Genomic DNA, 20,870 nt, shown 5'->3' on the forward strand with positions numbered 1-20,870 from the left:
ACCATCATTAAACACATCTACTAAGGGGCCCATTTATCAACTTCCGAACGGAGCTTGTGGGCTTGTGTATCTGGTGAGTCTTCAGACTCGCCAGAAACACCAGTTATTAAGCAGCGGTCTAAACCATAACCCTGTCCGCCTGCTCTGATGAGGTGGACAGGAATCGCTGGAATTCAACCCGATCGAGTACGATCGGGTTGATTGACACCCCCTGCTGGCGGCCAATTGGCCGCAAATCTGCAGGGGGCGGCGTTGCACCAGCAGCTCTTGTGAGCTGCTGGTGCAATGCTGAATAAGGAGAGCGTATTGCTCTCCGCATTCAGCACTGTCGGATCAGGTCCGCAAGACCTTTGATAAATAGGCCCCTAAGGGTTTACAGTTATATAATATGTAAATACACATACAGAGGACTCTTATAGAGCCTGCAAATACACACAAGATAAGTTGCGTCAATTGTAAATAGAAAACTAATCTGACATGATTTTTGCACCAGCAAAGCACCAAGGACTTTTATGGTTTTATTGAGGAATAACTGGAGATTTATAGCACCAAGCAACCCCTGTTTTAAACATGCCTATCTTTTTGCACTTCTACTGTAAGAAAGTGTGGGCAAATATTTCTGATGATAGTCCTAACAAAAGTGTTGGTATACTATGCACCTGGTCTGAAGTAGGTATGTATCTGGTCATTAGGGGCTGCTGGAGTATGAATTGATTTGAAGGTCTGATATGGGAATGCAGCTGGCTTTAACTTAGTGGAAACCAAAGAGGTTCCCGCATATTACATTTCAGAGCAATTCAGTCCTCTCAGATGACCTAAAGGATTATTTTGTTTCTGACCATGCATCTTGTCAGAATGGACATAAAGCTGTTTTGAAAAGGGCTTGCTCTGGCATGCATTTGATCTCAGTTCTGATGGAAGTGGAAGGCCCTCTAGTGGGCCTGTAGCAAAATTAAGGGATAGCTGACTTGAAGTCTGGAGGATTCTAGAAGTGTGTGTATGCTACAATGTTGCAAATGTGTGGGAGGGTGTACCTCTTGCCTTTATAGGGTCCTGTTCCAGTGGATTCGGCCTCTTCCTGCCTCCAGACTTCGAGGAGAACTTTCTTCTGTGCTGGATATCTGGAACTCTAGGCCCCAGTGATCATGAAGCATGCCAGGCGTACCTCTTTGCCTCCCAGGAGGTACAGGGATGTGGTGGTGGAGCCTTCAAGAAGGAAGAGACCTGCAGGAGGAAATGAGGAGTCAGACCTGGAAGATGTGGTACCCCCTACCCCCCAAGCTAGGGTTCCCAGTAGGCCCTCCATTGCTGCTAGACAGAGGGTTAGGAGGGAGCTCAGTTACACCCCTTCTAGCAGGGCGGGGGCCGGGGCAGGCACCAGGGCTAGGGGAAGAGGAGCAGGGAGAGCGGTTCGCAGTGTTAGTTCTGCCCAGGTTTCTGCTAGGGCTGGGCCTGAGGTAGGGGGAGCCGGGGAGCATGGCGCAGACATAGGGGCCCTTATGCAGCAGCTGCCGGCGCTACCGCCGGGTGCTCTGGCCACTGTCTTGGCCCTCGCCCAGTCTCTGGCCTCAGGCCGGGCGGCATAGGGCAAGGCCTGGATGGTGCCGGAGGGTCCGGTGTTACTGCCGGTGGCTGCCGGGGCCGGGCGGGCTTGAGGCCTTCTGGCAGCGTGGGGCGTGGCCACGCCCCCGCACTTAACATGCGTTGCGTCTCCTCCCCCTCTGACGGATCTTCTTCTGGGGAGGAGCGCGGTCGCACGCGCGCACAACGCCGCTCTGCAGAACAGCCGGAGGAGCCTTCCGGAGCAGCCCCTAGTAAGTTGGGGAGACTCCGGGTGGCGACGACGGCCGCAGGGGGCAGGGGGGCGGGCACCGGGCAGGTGGTGAGTGTGGCTGCAAGCGGGGAGCATAGGCGGCAGGTGAGAGGCACACTGGTGGGTGGCTCTTGTGTTAGAGGCGCAGATGACGCCATCACGGCAGCTGGGGACTCCCAGGCTCAGGGTCACAGGCAACAGGTTAGACCTCCAATAGAAGCGGAGGTAGTGGTGCTGAGGGGTAGTGGCTCGAATGGTGCTGTTACCGGTATGAACAGGGATCTTATCATGAGAGATCAGCCACAGAGTCAGGAGCAATGTGTGAGAGTTTGCAGGGGACAAAGTTTAGGTACGAATGATGCCCCCAACTTTCAGGAAGCGGTACGTCCGCAACAGCCTCTTGAGCAGCAGAGGGAGCAGATGCAAGCTCCCGGCAGGGGCCAGCACACAGCTAATAGACAAGGCAATGATAATGTGAATCATGGGTCAGGTGCTATAGGTAATGAAGGTGCTTCTAGGCAGGGCCAGTTGAGGGGTGTGAATGCACGTGTGGACAGTGCGCAGATCCGGTGCACCCTCCCCGATTAGTAGAGGGGGATCTGGTGGCAAGGGCCCCAACTCCACTTAAGTACGAGAAGATGGCGCAGTGGCTGGCGCTGTACCCTGACGGCGAGGCAGGGTCCTCTGTCCACCGTAACCTAAAGTCAGCTTATGAGTTCCCGCACGTAGTGAGGGAGAAGCTGGATAAGGAACTGAGGCTGGGGAGGGTGGTCGGCCCATTTCGGGAGCGACCAATCGCGGATCTAGTAGTCTCTCCACTGGGAGTAGTTCCCAAGCGGGAGAAGGGGAAGTACAGGCTTATTCATCACTTGTCTTATCCCAAGGGGGCGTCAGTGAACGACGCGATAGATCCGGACCTCAGTTCTGTGCATTATCAGTCCTTTGACGAGGCACTGGAGGTGGTTCGCTCTCGGGGTCGCGGGGCCTTGATGGCCAAGCTGGACATTGAGTCCGCTTTCCGCTTGCTCCCGCTTCATCCTTCCTCATTTCGGCTGATGGGGATGAAGTTCGAGGGTGAATTTTTTGTTGACAGGTGTTTGCCCATGGGCTGCTCCTTGTCATGAGCCCTTTTTGAATGCTTCAGCTCCTTCCTGCACTGGGTAGTGCAGAGGGCGTCTGGGGGCGGGGCCGTGGCTCACTACCTGGATGATTTCCTGCTGGTAGGGGGTCCAGATACTGACGAATGTGCGGCATTGATGCGTGTGGTGCAGGATCTTACAGCAGAGTTTGGAGTTCCACTCGCGCACGAAAAAACGCAGGGACCATGTACCTGCCTGACATTCCTAGGCATAGAGATCGACACTGTTGCATCCCTATGCCGGCTCCCAAAAGATAAAGTCGACCGCCTACTTGGGGCGGTTCAATCAGCATGTCGCACGGAGCACATCTCCATTAATGAGCTGCAATCTCTTCTGGGGTTGCTTAACTTTGCGGGGAGGGCAATCCCCATGGGGAGGGTCTTCAACCGCAGGTTAGAAGCTCAATTGAAGGGGCCTCAGACGCTTAGTCACAAGCGCCAGGTGACAGAGGAGATGAGGGACGACCTGAGAGTTTGGGAAAGGTTCCTGGTTCATTTTAACGGGGTATGCCTTTGGAGAGACGGGCCCATTTCCAATCAAGCCCTGCATCTGTTCACGGATGCCGCGGGCGGGTTTGGCTATGGAGCCTATTTGGACGGAGACTGGAGTGCGGAGCCATGGCCAGAGGGCTGGATTGCCGCATGTCTCACGCGTAACCTTGCATTGCTAGAACTCTTCCCTATTGTGGTAGCAGTAGAACTATGGGGAGAGAGGCTGTCAAATCGGTCAGTAATCTTCTGGTCAGACAATATGAGCGTGGTATATGCCATAAACAGGTTGTCAGCAGCCTCGCCGGTGGTGGTGACCTACCTCCGGCACCTCGTCTTGCGGTGTTTGCAGCTTAATGTTCGCTTCACAGCGCGGCACGTCCCAGGGGTGAGCAATGTGATAGCAGATGCCCTTTCAAGATTTCAATGGGATCAGTTTAGAAGGGTAGCCCCGAGGGCAGCAGCTGAGGGTCTAACGTGCCCTCCTTTCCTTTGGCAGCTGGCGGAGGTTGGGAGTCCATCCTCCCCCTGATCAGAGCATCGCTGGCTCCTAAGACGTGGGCTGCGTACTCGTCGCATTGGAGGGCATGGGAGCGTTTCAGCGTGCAGAAGGGCTTCTTGTTGTGTCAGGAGTCTCAGGTACACGTTCTGGAATGGCTTGCGTGCTTGAAGCTTGAGGGTGTGTCCAGATTGTCAGCTCTGAGCAGGTTAGTGGCATTGTCATTTTTCAACAAAGCCTTAGGTTTCAGGGATCATACAGGTACTTTCTTAGTAAGGCAGATCTTGAAGGGATGGGGCCGGTTGGCCCCGCCCGCACAGGATCGGAGGGAGCCGATCACGACAGAAAGATTGCGCTCGCTGGTAGTAAATCTGGGGGCAGTGTGCAGTTCAGCCTACGAGGCGGTCTTGTTTCGGGCTGCTTTCGCGCTGGCATTTGCGGGGGCGCTGAGGATAGGCAAAGTGGTCGCCTCCTCCACAAGAGGGGAGGTAGGCGGTATTAAAGTGGGGCACGTAAGGACCACGGATGATTGCGTGCTATTGCTCATTCCCAGATCCAAAACAGATCAGGATGGGAAGGGGGCTTGGTTGCCTTTAGCCAGACACAAATGCACAGAGTGCTGCCCGGTATCGAGCGTGGCGGATTATTGCCGTGTATGGCCGGGCGGAGGGCTACAGTTTCTCGTGCATGAGGACGGCAGTTCTCGTTCAGCATTCCAGTTCCGCAAAGTGCTAGCCAAAGTGGCAGCGGCAGCGGGATTGGATCCGTCTAAGATTGCTCCGCATTCATTCCGTATCGGGGCAGCGACTAGTGCTGCGGCCGTGGGGTCGTCGCAGGCGGTCATTAAGAAAATGGGGCGCTGGAAGTCTGAGCGATATAGGGGCTATATTCGCCCGTTGAATGCTTAGTGATGAGGGCGCGTAAGGTGCATAACCTCTTGATACCTTCCCGGCTTGGTGGGGAGTGGGGGGGTGAGAAGGGGTGTATTGCTAGTGGTTTGTCACCGTTTCATTGTCCCCATCCATGTTGTTATAGGTACAGGAAAGACCCCAGTGCGCGTGTGGATTATTGGGCACTCCTTTATCCACTGGGCGGCTATCAGGGCGCATCATTCCCCGGGAGGGCAGCAGCTAGGATTGGCAGCATCCAGGGCTAACATTCGCTGGCTCGGGCGCAGGGGTCTTAATTGGAGTGAGCTCCCCGCTCTGTTACAGGATGCGCATAGGAGGTGGGGAAAGCCTCAAGTGATTGTTGTGCATCTGGGCGGAAATGACTTGGGATCCATTCCCGTGTTGGATTTAATTCGGATTATGGTTGCGGACATTAAGTGGGTGTGCACATGGCTTCAGGATGTGCGGATAGGTTGGTCTAACGTGGTTGCACGGCTGCGTTAGCGTCACATTGTGACACAGAGGGCAGCGTACAATGTCCGCAAGAAAGTTAATAGGGAAGTGGGGAGAGCGGTCACGGCCGTGGGAGGTTTTGTCATCAGGCATGACACTATTACGGCCGACAAGAAGGCCCTTTACCGACCGGATGGGGTTCACCTGGCGGACGTCGGGTTGGACATTTTCCTGGCTAACCTTAAGAAAGCCATCTCATCGGTTGTTTAAAATGAACACTTAGTAGGGCATTAGTTAGTTTCAAAGTTCTGTGCTATGGTTGGCATCCGACCGTTGTTAACACAGCGTTATTTATATATAAAAAAAAAAGTTGAATTTGGTTGTATGTTATATTGTTATACTGTTATTTAAGGGCTATGTTGGTTAAGTGTGGCGGCAAGAGGATCGTCTTTTGTGGCGGTCGGGCAAGGCCCTGGGAGCGGGCGCAGTGTGAGCAGAGTGACGGCCCGAACACAGGGAGAGGTGTCGCCCACTAAGTGCCGGCTTAGGGGTTCCTCTCCCCCTTTTAAAGAGCTGCAGGCCGAAGAGCTCTCCATAACAAAATCTCTCTCACTGTGCCAATGAGCGTGCGCAACCCCTGTGCCACGCTGCAGACATCGGAGGGGCCTTGTCCGTCAATAAGTAGGGGTTAGTTAGCTAGAAGAAGATGCCGCCACCAACTGGAATGAACTTGCTACAAGTTCAGTGATAGGTTGATTTGAGCTGCCTAATTATTGGCTAAGATTAGGCAGAATTCAATTTGTTTAATAAACGCGACCGTGACCGGTCTTTTTCCCAAGCAGTTGTGTTGTGTTTTTATTGAAAACGTAGGACGTAATAGGAGGTTTATCCCTTATGGAAGTGGAAGGCCCTCTAGTGGGCCTGTAGCAAAATTAAGGGATAGCTGACTTGAAGTCTGGAGGATTCTAGAAGTGTGTGTATGCTACAATGTTGCAAATGTGTGGGAGGGTGTACCTCTTGCCTTTATAGGGTCCTGTTCCAGTGGATTCGGCCTCTTCCTGCCTCCAGACTTCGAGGAGAACTTTCCCCGCCCGCCCGTCCCTGGATGAAGGTATGTGGCGGCAAGTTAGGTTGAGGGTAAGTCTGTCCTCGGCGGGGGTAGGTTTAGTTGAACCAGCCCTATAAGCCCGAGGTTGTAATTTAGTCATCCACCTCTCTCATTCGTGTTGGACGACTCGTTTGGAGAGGATGCCTTACTGGGTTGGTGAAATTGTGCCCTAGCTGGCGGTCGGGCAAGGCCCTGGGAGCGGGCGCAGTGTGAGCAGAGTGACGGCCCGAACACAGGGAGAGGTGTCGCCCACTAAGTGCCGGCTTAGGGGTTCCTCTCCCCCTTTTAAAGAGCTGCAGGCCGAAGAGCTCTCCATAACAAAATCTCTCTCACTGTGCCAATGAGCGTGCGCAACCCCTGTGCCACGCTGCAGACATCGGAGGGGCCTTGTCCGTCAATAAGTAGGGGTTAGTTAGCTAGAAGAAGATGCCGCCACCAACTGGAATGAACTTGCTACAAGTTCAGTGATAGGTTGATTTGAGCTGCCTAATTATTGGCTAAGATTAGGCAGAATTCAATTTGTTTAATAAACGCGACCGTGACCGGTCTTTTTCCCAAGCAGTTGTGTTGTGTTTTTATTGAAAACGTAGGACGTAATAGGAGGTTTATCCCTTATCTGGGTATACCATAGGATAGGTCATACTTATCTTGTTTAAAGTCTGTTGTTTGAATATGCAGCTGACATATACCTAATTCAAGTTGACATGCCTCTAGAGGTGAATGGTGAAGGTCCGAAAATTTAAGCCCACAAGTGTAGGTGTCATTATTCATTTATTCACCAGCACTGCAAGGTATTTGAAATGCTCAGTGTGGCCTCACATTTCAAAATGGGGCAATGATACTTTTCCTTTTAAAATTCTGGTAAAAAAAACTTCAGGACTGGAAGGCTGACTGCAGTGTCCAGGCAGACTGGGAGCAGTCTGGGCATCACTATGTGGCACAGGGAGGAGTCTGTGTAGACACTGTGTGTGGTTGGGTAGCTCAGGAAAAGTTGAATGCGTGTGGGTGGGCAGTAAATAGTGAGGCTCCGTAGTTCTGGGTTGGTTTAGCTTGTCCCCAGTTTTACTTTGGGAAGAGCTCCCACAATCCTAAAAAATACAAAATGGTGGGGGGCACTGTTTTACTAGCATCAGTATGGGACTCCAGTCCTCTGTCCTCCCTCTCCCTCTTCAAGTCTCCAAGACAACAATCAGCAGGATAACAGATTTGAAGCTTAGATGCTTTAGGGGCCAAACATCTGATATGAGGTCTACTTTAGGTAAATAGTATTACCTAACATTAAAGGGACATAAAACAAGTTGGTATAGAGACAAAATATAATAATATGTACTTTAATTACTTTACCTGCAAATTTATACTGCAGTGCCTCACCATTAACCCTTTCTTTTACATTTCTGAATTGTACAGCTCTAACTCCCCCCACACAATTCCTTCTATAGCTGTATCTATACCTATTGTTGCTTTTGGTAGAATACAAAAGTAAATAGGGATTATCTGCTGGAGCATGCCTAGAAGCTGTGAACTCAGTTTAAATACAATACCTGTGTCTAAACACTGATAAGGGAGGGGGGAGCAAAGTGCTTGAGACAGCATAGCTATTTAAGTATTTTTGCTTGTTTTTGAAAATTATTTTAAAATACTTGCCAACATTTTTATATGCAAACTATTTTTTACTTATTTAGCCCTTTTAGGATATGCACAGATCTCAACATATTTTATGTCACATTAAGAGCTGGCTAGAACCATCTGAGGTCCAGTTTTGGCATATGGAAGGCCTAAAGAGAACCTATAAAATCTATAATCAAATATCTCCAGTCAGTAGGTCTCTTAATAGAAAAGCAACACATTCCTCAGCTCTGTAAACACTTGGCCACGTCCTCTAAATTGAAGTAACCCCTGCTTAATTGTTCTTAAAGGGACATGGAATTCAATAGTATGATGGTTCTTTACTGCAAAGTGCATTAAAAAGAGTATGTTTAGCCTTTTTTTATGTAGGCGCAGATACACGCACACAACAAATGCATACAGACACTCATTGTTAGGTATGAATTGTTCATGGTGCACAGAACATACTTACAAATTAGTACATGGGCTACTTTAAAGATACATTGGTTTTATTTAAGTGTATTTATGTGTATGCATGTATATACACATCTCTAGGCTGTATTCTAAATGATTGTTTATGTTATTATTATTATCAGCTATTTATATGTAGAGCACCAATAGTTCCGCTGCCCTATAAACACAGGTATAATATGCAAGGTGAAATTTATCGGAGGCAAATGGGTAGAGGGCCCTGCCAAGAGTTGCACAGTTGTAAATCAGCTCTCATAAAGGTGATCTACAAAACAGCCAGGCTATATATATATATATATCCTAAAAGGAAGAGAGAGAGAGAGAGAGAGAGAGAGAGAGAGAGCACAACACATAGAAAGTCTGGCACTCTCTCGCAAGTAAACAGATAGATTAAAAGCAAAATGGAAGAGTTAGTTACAGCATTTGGCCAAATGGTGATAGGCCCAGGACCACGTTAAGGTCTCTTCCTCCCTGGGTCCCTAACCTACAGCCGCACAATGCGTGCACACAACCAAACACATTGAGGTACTAACAAGCGAGGCACATGCCCATTGTAATTTCATTGACACATACATAGCACAGAAGTGGACTGCACCCTGAAAATGGACTGAATACACATCCCATGACCCTGTAAAACTCACAGCCCCAGGTGCAAAGCCCATAGTGAAAATTGAAATACAAAATGATGAACACACACAACACATAGAAAGTCTGATAGTCTCTTGCTAGCACACAGCTAGATTAAAAGTATATATATATATATATTTATTTTTTTTGTTACCCGCCTAGAGTATGACATGAAAAGGGCCAAAAATGTTTCACACACAAAGTTCATATATCCTATAATATAAAAGTCCAAGTGTGTTGGTCCGAAGCTGTCATGCGCAGTAGAGACAGCATGAGTACAAACACTTTACACAAACAAACCTGATCTGCTGTTTGGAGGGAGTGGACGGGGCCGGGCAGAGTGGGTAGGGGCGGGGTGGGCATGACATTGGCGTGGTGAGGCGTGGCCGAGTGGATCGGACGTGGTGGGGGTGTGGTCGGGTGGAGCGGGTGTTTGGTGGAGCGCAGTGACGTGCAGTGACATCAGAGGCTGGTGAGGCAGTGGCAGGATACGCCTTTAGATATCCTTTAGATATCCTTTGTTGAAGAAATAGCAATGCACATGGGTGAGCCAATCACATGAGGTATCTATGTGCAGCCACCAATCAGCAGCTACTGAGCATATTTAGATATGATTTTCAACAAAGGGCATCAAAATAATGAAGAAAATTAGATATTAGATGTAAATTGGAAAGTTATTTAAATTTGCATATGGGTTTCATATGGGTTTCATGTCCCTTTAAATGGTGTCTTGGAAAACTGGTCAACTTAGTAAACATCTGATTTTAGTTTAAAGGATTGTAACAGAAACTCTTGCCAGATAACAAAATGATTGCTCTGATTATGAGATCTAGAAATCCATGCCCATTAAAATATGTTTAAAACATACTTTTTACTTTAATGCTGCAAATTATGCTTATAGATTCTTTCATTACATAAGGGATGAGAGTCAGAGGGGGAGGAAGAGAGACAGAGAGAGAAAGAGACCATGGGGGAGAACAACACATAAGGAGAGAGATGGATAGAGACACACACACACACACACAAGGGGGGGGGGGGAGAGAGGGACCACAGCATTTTAAAGTAATAAAACAGCAGAGCTACAGAGAGTTCAGAAAATGAGTCTATAATTTAGTGTGAAGTACAGAGGCAAGCTGCTAAGTTAGTGGGTGTAAAGTTTGTGTAAACAAAATACAAAAACGACCCTGCTGTAAAAGAGTAAAAAAAACACTAAACCACATTCATTAAATTATCATTTTCACTAACAGAATCCCTTTCAGTAAAATCTTACTTTAATAAGATGTGGGTGAAACACTGCTCTCTGTGCCTCTCTCCTGCTCTGGAAGGATTCAGGAAGTGACAGTGGCACATTCCACTGCACTTAGAGGGGAAGAACAGAACTCTCTTTTTCACTTTAGCAAAGCTAGCAGCTTCACAGGACAGCAACAAAATATATGAAAGTTGTTTTTTTGCGTTTTTGTTTTGTTTTATATGATTTAACATCCAGCCCCAACCCTATGTTCCACTTACTAATGCCTCTCACTGGATTGGTTCAGCCCAAATAGGACTGCCTCAAATAAGCAGTTAATGGGCCATGCAATGATCTTAACCACTTGCATCCAGTAGATGGCGCAGCATGTTGTGTAATGGTGGGCAGACCTGCTTGTGCCTCTTCATTGCACAACATATAGCTGTGAGAAAAAAAAATGCTGGGAAAAAAAAATTACATTTTTTTTTTAAAGCCAATAAAAAAAAATATATTTTTGCCCACATGAGAGGTGAAGCACTGCCTCACCTGCCTCTAGTGACTGCACATCACTGGTGGGGCGTGGTCTTTAGAGAGAGTGCACAAAAGAGGCGGGAGACAGAGCAAAATAGAGGGGCGAGAGAGAGCAAAAGAGGGGGGAGAGAGCACAAAAGAGAGGGGGCAGAAAGAGCACAAAAGAGAGGGGGCAGAACAAGCACAAAAGAGAGGAGGCAGAAAGAGCACAAAAAGAGAGGGGGCAGAAAGAGCACAAAAGTGAGAAGGCAGAAAGAGCACAAAAGAGAGGGGGTAGAGAGAGCACAAAAAAGAGGGAGCAGAATGAGCACAAAAGAGAGGGGGCAGAACGAGCACTAAAGAAAGGGGGCAGAAAGAGCACAAAAGAGAGGGGAAAAGTCAGAAATTGCCCAAGCACCAAGGGTGTAGCAAAACTTGTTTGCAGGTGTGCCAACTATTGGACCTGCACCAAGGTCCCAAGAAAACAGTCCAAAAATAATAGTATAGCTGCACCACCAATTGTATTAAAACATCATGTTTTTATTTAGCCACTTTAAAACAGACAACGTTTCGGACCCATGTCCTTATTCATTAGACATGAATAAGGACATGAGTCCAAAATGTTGTCTGTTTTAAAGTGGCTAAATAAAAACATGATGTTTTAATACAATTGGTGGTGCAGCTATACTATTATTTTTGGACAAAAGAGAGGGGAGAGAGAGAGCACAAAAGAGAGGGGGTGAGAGAGCACAAAAGAGAGGGGGAAGAGAGAGCACAAAAGAGAGGGGGGAGAGAGAGCACAAAAGAGAGGGAGCAGAAAGAGCACAAAAATAAAAGGGGCAGAAAGAGCACAAAAGAGAGGGGGCAGAAAGAGCACAAAAGAGAGGGGGCAGAAAGAGCACAAAAGAGAGGGGGAAGAAAGAGCACAAAAGAGCAGGAGCAGAAAAAGCACAAAAGAGAGGGGGAGAGAGAGCACAAAAGAGAGGGGGACAGAGAAGGAGCAATGGGTGGGACTGCTTTACTGCAAAAAGTGGCCTGTGTACGCGGGATTTAGGATTAGTATATATATATATATATAAGGGAACTAGAGGGGATTGTGTGAGTTCTATATTCTCACTTGCTTGTATAGATACAAAATAAACATTTGTAAAAAACATACTTTAATTTACTTATATAACCATATTTCAAATGTCATTTATATTTTTTTTTTTATTACATTAGAGGATTACGTGAAAAAACTGTTTCACACACAATGTTCATTAGTTTAGAAACTTTCCCTTGCTACCCCCTCTTTGTCGGTCATAGAATGAAAGTGATGAATTTTGAATCCTGTTACTCACTGCTTCATATCTTGTTCAGCAGGTTCTGTACAGGTTAGGGTAAAGGGTGGGACCAGCAGTGTTTTTTCAGCTCCCAGTCGTAGGTGTGGCATTTGCTTTCACAGTGTAAGACAATAGTCAAGGGATTTCACTTCCTTAGCTCCCAGAGCTAACATTAAGGGAACAGAGTCTAGTGCTAGAAGTAAGCTCTGGACGGCAGCACATAAAGGATATGCAGTATGGCTAGCACATTACAGAAAGACCAGGTAAGCCCTAAATACTGTCAGCAGAGAGACTAAGTTGATATAGCCCCAGGTATATGCATGACTTTATACAGAGCAGGTGCAGACTTGCAGAATATTGTGTTATAGCTACACTGTTTATCCAAGCAAACTATTTATTTCTTGTTAGATAATTAAATTAAAGAAAATAATTACTATAAATGCATAAATATTTTTTTGAATGAATTTGTTGTGACACATTATTTTAGGCACAGTACCAAAAGTGTTTTTTGAATGACTTTTTATGTGACATAAAATCTTTTGATTGTTTGACACTCTGTCCTTCACAGATCTAGTGCTGGTATTTCAGTATTTGTCTCTCAAAACAGTATTTAACAAATATTTCAGCTCATTATGAAACATATATCTTTAAATGTAACATATTTTATAATTATCCAAAGTCTTCTGTAATTCATTAATTATATATTTTGTACTTTTAAATATTTCACATTTAGGGGTCAATTTATCAAGCTCTGTATGGAGCTTAATGCCCCTTGTTTCTAAAGTCCGCTGCTCCATAACCTGCTGTCCGCCTGCTCTGAGACGGCGAACAGAAATCAACACGATCGTATTGACACCCCCTGCTAGGGGCTGATTGGCCGCAAATCTGCAGGGGGTGGCATTGCACCAGCAGTTCACAAGAACTGCTGGTGCAATGATAAATGCTGACAGTGTATGCTGTCGGCATTTATCGATTTGCGGCGGGCATGATACGCTACATTGTATCATTTCCACTCGCACATTTCTAAATTGACCCCTTAGACTGGAAATGTATATGTTGTGCTACAGTTCACAATCTTAATGTATTACAATTTAAAAAAACTAGTTTAATACCCAAAGATTGCTAATATAAACAAAGTTCAATAAACTACATATATTTTTTATTATTTGTGTTTATATATATTTCAAGTGCAGACAGCACATACAATATACTTCATTGAACACAAAATCATTATACAGTGTCTATATAAATAAAGTTGGCCCTTTCTGAATTTTCATAGTTGCTTTTCAAATCATCAATAATCTTCAATAATAACCATCAAATCGCAAGCCTTAGCACTGCAAAGGTAATTCCCAGAGACACTTATATCTAGGGTTGCAATAGATTACTTTGTGATAACATACTGGGATAATCTTGATGTAGAGCCTGGTTGTCAAACCTAAGGCCCAGGAACAGTATTTAATTCAGTGTTTATTTTATCTAGCTTCATATTTTTCCAATTCTAATATTGTTTGTAACAGACCTTTGATATTCACATCACTTTCATTAGACTGTGTGTTACCTCATGTATCCGAGCTGCAGGGCTCTGTCCCGTTCAACCTTCCCCTGTCTTGTCTTTATTTATTGTACAAAGATAATAATAATAATAATAATAATAAATGTAATAACATTAGGGGGCCTATTTATCATTGCGTCAATCTCGACACATTCGCTGGAGTCAATACGCTCGCCAGACATCACTGCTGTAAATCTACGTAAGATACCCTTATTTATTAAAAAGTCTGTAAAAAAAACGTGCGTCAAGTACGGAGTGATGAGCATCGGACTGTTGATAAATAAGAGTCATCAATGTCACGGATATTCTGTTTTTTCCAACTTTATTTATACCCTTTCATTACTGTCCATGAACAAGCACATTTCTCTAAAGCTAATCTTTTATTTTTCATCTTTAAATGTCCAAGAAATTGCTAGATTTATACCTGAACAAACAATAATATCTCATAGAAAGTTATTTTCTATGCATTTGTTATACAAAAAACTGATATATGATACTTCCGCATAAATTAATGTGTATATGTATTTCTATAAATCATGATATGCCTATCTCATGTTTTTGTTTTTTTTTAATGATTATTAATGCTAGAATATGTACATATATACTTGCACATACTTGTGTGTGTATATATATATATATATATATATATATATATATATATATATATATATATATATATATATATATATATATATATATATATATATATATATATATGTATGGTCTATGAATAAGGCTAGCACAAAAAAGAATAAAGTCCCAACTAATCCTTTGAAAAAAGTTTGCCCCACTAAAGTTTAACCGGACAATTTGCTTATACAGATACCCTCAGGAATACTTCAAAGTCTTTAAGGGGCCTCAATAATTAAATAAACAAACAGAGTTCATCTGAATGGTAGTATTGAATAAACCAATGCTTGTCAGTGTGCTCAGCATGTAACAAACAGTTCTTAAATTTTGAGAGTCCGCTCTATAGCTCATATGTATAGCCTCTAATTAGGTGTTCTTTGGCTTTAACGTTGACTTAAATAAGTAGATATACAGGTATCCCAAATATGCTCGGCAAATACAGGTTGTACAAATAGAGATTCTCACCAGCTGTGGTATCCTGCTCTCCCAGGCTACTGCCTGTCCACCAACGCGGAACGAGCGCACCTCTAGCCGGGCTTCTCCTTCGGTAGTGTGTTCTGTATTGAGCCGCGTCCTGTTAGCCAATAGGAACCAGGTAGTGACGTATCTTACGTGTCACTTACGCCACTCCGCCAATGGTAACCCGGTTAGCTGACGTTTCCCACCTGTCATCCGTGGGCAGCCAATCCATACGCGTTGAGGGAATCCAATGACCATCCAGGGGTCGGCCTCAACTTGCGGTGTCCGTTTACCAAGCAAACAGGGAGCAATCAATGGTACTTGTCGTAGTGAATCAAATGCATGTAGTGAGGCTTCACTGTACACACTCAGGCAGAGGTATTACAAACGGCCCCTATATGAAAACTTGAAGAGGGTAACCATTTACTTCCTCCTCACTGAGGGTAACTCCGGTGGGCTTAGCAGATGGTGCTGGCTTGTGGTAACAAATAGGCAATCAGAAAAAAGCAGAAAAGCATGCCAGACACCAAAAATAAATAAAAAATCTTATTTTATTGGTATTCCATTAAAAATAGTATACAACAAGAGCAATGTGGGGGAACCCCCAGACAAAACAGACTAACGCGTTTCGGCTAGGAGAGCCATACTCATAGTCCATAAAACTACTAAGAATGCACTGATTTAAATACATAATCGAGACCTTTTATAAGAGGGTAGAATCGGATTTGAGATATCTATCCTTGTCTCAGACTAGTCCTATGAGAAACTTGTCATTTAACGAAAGAAAAGCCCTTAAATCTTTGGAAGAAAATACGGAAGTGGTGATAAAACAGGCGGACAAGGGGGGCTCAATAGTCCTCCTCAATAGATCAGACTACATCAAAGAAGCCCTAAGACAGCTTGAAGATGTGGAAAACTATCAACATCTAAGTCAGGACCCTACCAATAGATTCCAGAGAGAACTTATGCACCTATTGGATGGAGCAGTGGAGGATGGTCTTTTAGATGAGAAAACCTTTAAATATCTTTTTGTGGAACATCCGGTCATCCCACTGTTCCATCACTTTCCAAAGGTGCATAAGTCATTAGAAAACGTCCAAGGTAGACCCATAGTGAATGGCATAGGGTCTATGCTGGAACATCTCTCGGAGTGGCTGGATGGAGTACTTCAGCCTCTGGTCAAGTCACTCCCCAGCTATGTCAGGGACTCTAAACATGTGTTGAATTTGGTTGAAAACGTACCTTGGGAACGAGATTTTGGATGGCTCTCTGTGGATGTCGTTTCTCTTTACTCCAATATACCCCATGAATGGGGCATAAAAGCAGTGACATATTTCCTGAAAGAGAAAACGACCCACAGCGACCCGTTCATTACCTTTTTAGTAGATGTAACCCACTTCCTGTTGACTCACAACTATTTTCGGTTTGAGGGGGAGTTCTACCTGCAGAGACGTGGGACCGCTATGGGAGCAAAGTTTGCTCCCACTTACGCCAACCTATTCATGGGTTGGTGGGAGCGGTGCCACGTCTATGCGGCTGGTAACCCCTTCAGACCGAAAATTAGATTGTATATCCGTTACATAGATGACCTTCTATTTATATGGAGGGGAAACACGGAGCAAGCATGTGAATTTGTGGAATATTTGGGACAAAACGGAGTAAACCTAAAATTCACATTTGAGTTCCACAAAGACCAGGTCCATTATTTGGACCTTGAGTTGAGGGGCTGCTCTCTGGGTAAGGTTTCCTCACAAGTGTATAGGAAGCCTATCTCAGGGAATAGCCTATTACACGCAAGAAGCTGCCATCCGAAACACATGCCGTATTCTGTAGCAAACTTATGCCACTCATGCAGATGATTTGGAAAAACGCCTGCAACAGAGAGGATACTGTAAAAAAATCATTAAAAGAGCCAGAAATGAAGTAAACAATATGCCTCGGGAAACCCTTTTAAGGGATAAACCCATCCCAAAGAAAAATACAGACAACACATTAACTTTTGTGACAGATTACTCAGCCCAGTACACACAGATTTGTGGTATTATCCGCAACCATTTTAAACTACTAGTGGCTGATGATGCCCTCACAGAAACGGCTAAAAGAGGGTGTAGGTTTTCTTATAGAAGAAATAAATCTGTAGGTAACCTAGTGTCCCCTTCTCAATTAAAAAGTTCTAGACCGGAGATGGGAGCTGCTTCCTCCTGGCTAACCCATAGAGGAACGTATAGGTGCGGGTATTTACAATGCAAGGCATGTGAGCATGTACAGGTTGGTACCTCATTCACTTCAGCAGTGACTGGGGAAACCTTCGACATTTCCTCTTGTGTCAATTGCAGATCTACGTATTGCATCTACCTTCTGTGGTGCACATTGTGCAATCTGCAATATGTAGGTTTGACCACTAGGGACGTCCGCTCCAGGATACGCGAACATTTGTCCACGATCAGAATAGGTAAGAGTAGTACTACATTGGTAACTCACTTTGTACAAAAGCACGACAAAGATTGTCACTCCCTCAAATGGATGATTATTGAAAAGGTACAACATCAAAAGAGGGGAGGCAACCGCTTTGATGTCCTGTCAAGGCAAGAGATGTACTGGATATTTAGGCTCCAAACCAAGAGACCTTGGGGCCTAAACTCAGAATACGATTTCATTAACTATTGGAAGTGAGGAACTAACTCGGTCCCACATTTTACCTATGGGCCCCTAAATCATTCACAGTCTAGCTAATCATGTAACTCTTTGCTTTCCCTCAGTAAACACATACTATTCTAGCCTGTAGGGACCAAATAAATAGGTATTAGTTCTACCTGACCATATATGTTTAACTAATTTCATTAAGTCCTTAAACTATCCTCTAGTCATAGGCTCATTACAAACACTAAGACAAATCTAGTACATAGGGACCTTGACAATATACACCAGTTTCACTAATAAGTACAACTAATTAACCATATCTAGCTTTTCACGCTGGCCTCTTGTCATAGGCTCATTACTATATATTTGTAATCAACTACTTTCACTTTAGCGATCTAGTCTATAGGTCCTAAGGCTTTTCAGAGGTTAATTTATGTGTACTTAATTGTAGTTATTTATTTTAGATAGTCAACCCGTTCTCTAGTCATAGGCTCATTTACACTTTCTATTGGATTTGCTTGATGCTACTTCCCTCTAAATGATATATTGTAGAACAGGGAAGGGTCACTATATACGCAAATGGTCTAAACCATTTCTATCGTTTTAACACCATCTAGGGTTATGAATATTTGATTAGCGCCTCTAGTCATGGGCTCATTTTATCTTTTTGTCACTTTTTCACCGTCATAGGTTGAATATGGTAATATACCCCGTACCTATCAATGTGTATATTGGAACAGTAGAATTATATAATATTTCCTCTTTTTAGACTAAATAAGCCTAATATGGTTATAACCTTGAAGTATGCATTGTTACATGTATTCCTTATACACATTTATAGTTGAGCCGGTCCTGTGTTAATATTAATATTATGTCATTTATATAAGCTATTTAAGCTCTCTCACCCCCATTTGGCCATTTAATGGTACTACCTTAGTATTTAAATATAGCTATGTTTACTATACAGTAAGGTGCTGTAGATGTTTGGGGCACTGTACCTTTAAATTTCAATTAGATGGCCAACCAATAGAAATAGAGCACTGGGTATTTAAATCAGTGCATTCTTAGTAGTTTTATGGACTATGAGTACGGCTCTCCTAGCCGAAACGCGTTAGTCTGTTTTGTCTGGGGGTTCCCCCACATTGCTCTTGTTGTATACTATTTTTAATGGAATACCAATAAAATAAGATTTTTTATTTATTTTTGGTGCCTGGCATGCTTTTCTGCTTTTTTCTGATTGCCTATGAATAAGGCTACCTACCAGCCAAAACGCGTAAGACCGACTGGTTACTGAGGAGTAATGGCATATTTTTTTACTCATATTTTTTCTTAACCCCTTACATTTGAGTGTAATTTATTTATGTGTGTTTTTTCTATAATAAACTCACCACCGTTTTTTTCTATGAGGCTCGCTGGATTTCTATTTTGTTCTTGAGTATATATATATATATATATAATGTCAGAAATCTTTTGCAAACATATTTACATGTCCCTAAATTCATTGTTTTGTTCTAAACAATGTTGTATTTCATATCTCAGTGTTTTTTTGTTCCATTATATGTTTATAGTGTAAATATATTATTATTCTGAGCATGAATAATTGCGAATATAACATTTAATCAGGGTATCATATGTATTTATTTGCAAATGGATATTTTAAGAGCTGGGACAGTTTTCTCTCTGCACCTGTGTAACCCCTCCTGATTGTAGTCTAGTTTTAAACACCAGCCCTACACAGGTGTTATAAAATGGGCTGGCATACAATATGACATTTCTTAATGAAAATGAAATTCACTGACAATAGAAAAACACTGAAAATAGCATGACTGTAAATAGGTGATTTTAATTTCTGCTGTATCTGAATCGTGACAGTTTAATGTTAGGTAAACTATCCCTTTCCGCTATCAGCTTAACATTATATTGAATAAAACATCATTCAAATTTTAAAATCATTGTCTAAAATATTACACTGTGTGTCCTAATGTCATCATCAATGTTTAACTTTAATACTAATTTCACATTTACATACTTTCAAAGTATAATACACAATGCAACAAATGGCACTTACAAGTTCTGATGAGTGATCAATGACACAAGTACCAAGCAATTTGATTCGTTAGTGATAGTATAAAATTTATATTTAAATCAGATTGGCTGATGTCATAAATCATGTGATTATGCATTTCCCAATCAAAAGTGGTGGAAACTTTCACTAGTTTGTGGGTTGTTTAGAAGTGTTGCATCAAATTTGGTGTGAAAAGTGTTGCATCAAATTTGGTGCAAAGTGGAGAGTGAGACTTGTATTACATTCCTTAAACATGGTGCAAATAGATTTATATATAAAAAAAAAAAAGGAACTTAGCTATGTTATATATTTGTTTCATTTTTAGCTGTATATCTACTAGTGCACCAAGTTTGGAGCAATACTTTGCACCAAATATGGATCAATACTTTGCACCAAATTTGGAGCAATAATATTGTCCCCTTGCTTTGTAATGAGAGACAAATATGTAACATAATCCATAAGTAGTAATGTATTTATTTAATTTTTATCCCTATATCTACTAGTGCACCAAATTTGGAACAATAATATTGTTTGATTTAGAAAGAGTATACAATTTTAATAAAGTTTCTAATTTACTTTTATTATCTAAAATGCTTCATTGTTTTGCAGCACCAAACCATAACCTTTCTGTGCTTTCAGACTGCCATTGATTTCTATGGCATTCGCAGCCTCAAGGGTGGTGGTTTGAACGATAGGTATGCTGCGTCGAAATTGATGCGCGCGTACCTGTATAGAGTTAATTGTGAATTTGAAAAATTTGGAATGAGGCAAACATCGATCTGTATCGGATTGAGATTGCGGGAGCGTATATTACTTCACACATTTAAATTAGCATATATTATCAGTTGAAGCTTTGATAAATCTACCCCTAAAACTTTACCTGTGAATCCATTCCATATCTCTCCTCAAATGCAGCAACTGCTACCCATCCAACTTGTTTATACTTCTGAAGCTGTGGAAAAGTATTTTCTCATCTGCTAGGCTCATTTCTATCATCGCAAGGAAGGCCTATTGTGTATGTTTCTAGGACTGTATGTTTATGCAAGTTTGTGGCAAGCCTATGCAGTTCTATTTATATTGCTAAAACTCTGCTTAAAGGGACAGTAAAGTCAAAATTAAAATTATATGGATTGGATAGAGAATAATATTTAAAACAAATTTTCCAATTTACTTCTTTTATCAGTTTTGCTTTGTTCTCTTGGTGTCCCTGGTTTAAGAGTAATTCTAGGGGCCTGATATTCAAAACCTTGCTGCTCAGGCGAGATATTTTAATAAGTCTTGTCAGTCCGGCGAGGCCCTTAAAAAAATGTGGAAACAAAATTTTGTTCTTGAGATATTTATGTTGCTAATTATTGTTCTTTATACAAA

At 43.3% G+C, this 20,870-nt stretch overlaps 1 protein-coding gene across 1 annotated transcript in view; it reads left to right on the forward strand.

The window, feature by feature from the left end:
- The first annotated feature begins 12,219 nt into the window (after nucleotides 1-12,219).
- Nucleotides 12,220-20,870, forward strand: part of TRPM4 (transient receptor potential cation channel subfamily M member 4) — a 167,050-nt gene continuing 158,399 nt past the window's right edge. Inside the window, exon 1 of the mRNA XM_053690797.1 lies at nucleotides 12,220-12,416. Within this exon, the coding sequence (XP_053546772.1) occupies nucleotides 12,390-12,416 (27 nt within the window). The 5' untranslated portion in view covers nucleotides 12,220-12,389. The remainder of the gene's footprint in view (nucleotides 12,417-20,870) is intronic.

The sequence above is a fragment of the Bombina bombina genome, chromosome 8, assembly GCF_027579735.1.
Source record: "Bombina bombina isolate aBomBom1 chromosome 8, aBomBom1.pri, whole genome shotgun sequence".
In the NCBI taxonomy this organism is placed as follows: Eukaryota; Metazoa; Chordata; class Amphibia; order Anura; family Bombinatoridae; genus Bombina; species Bombina bombina.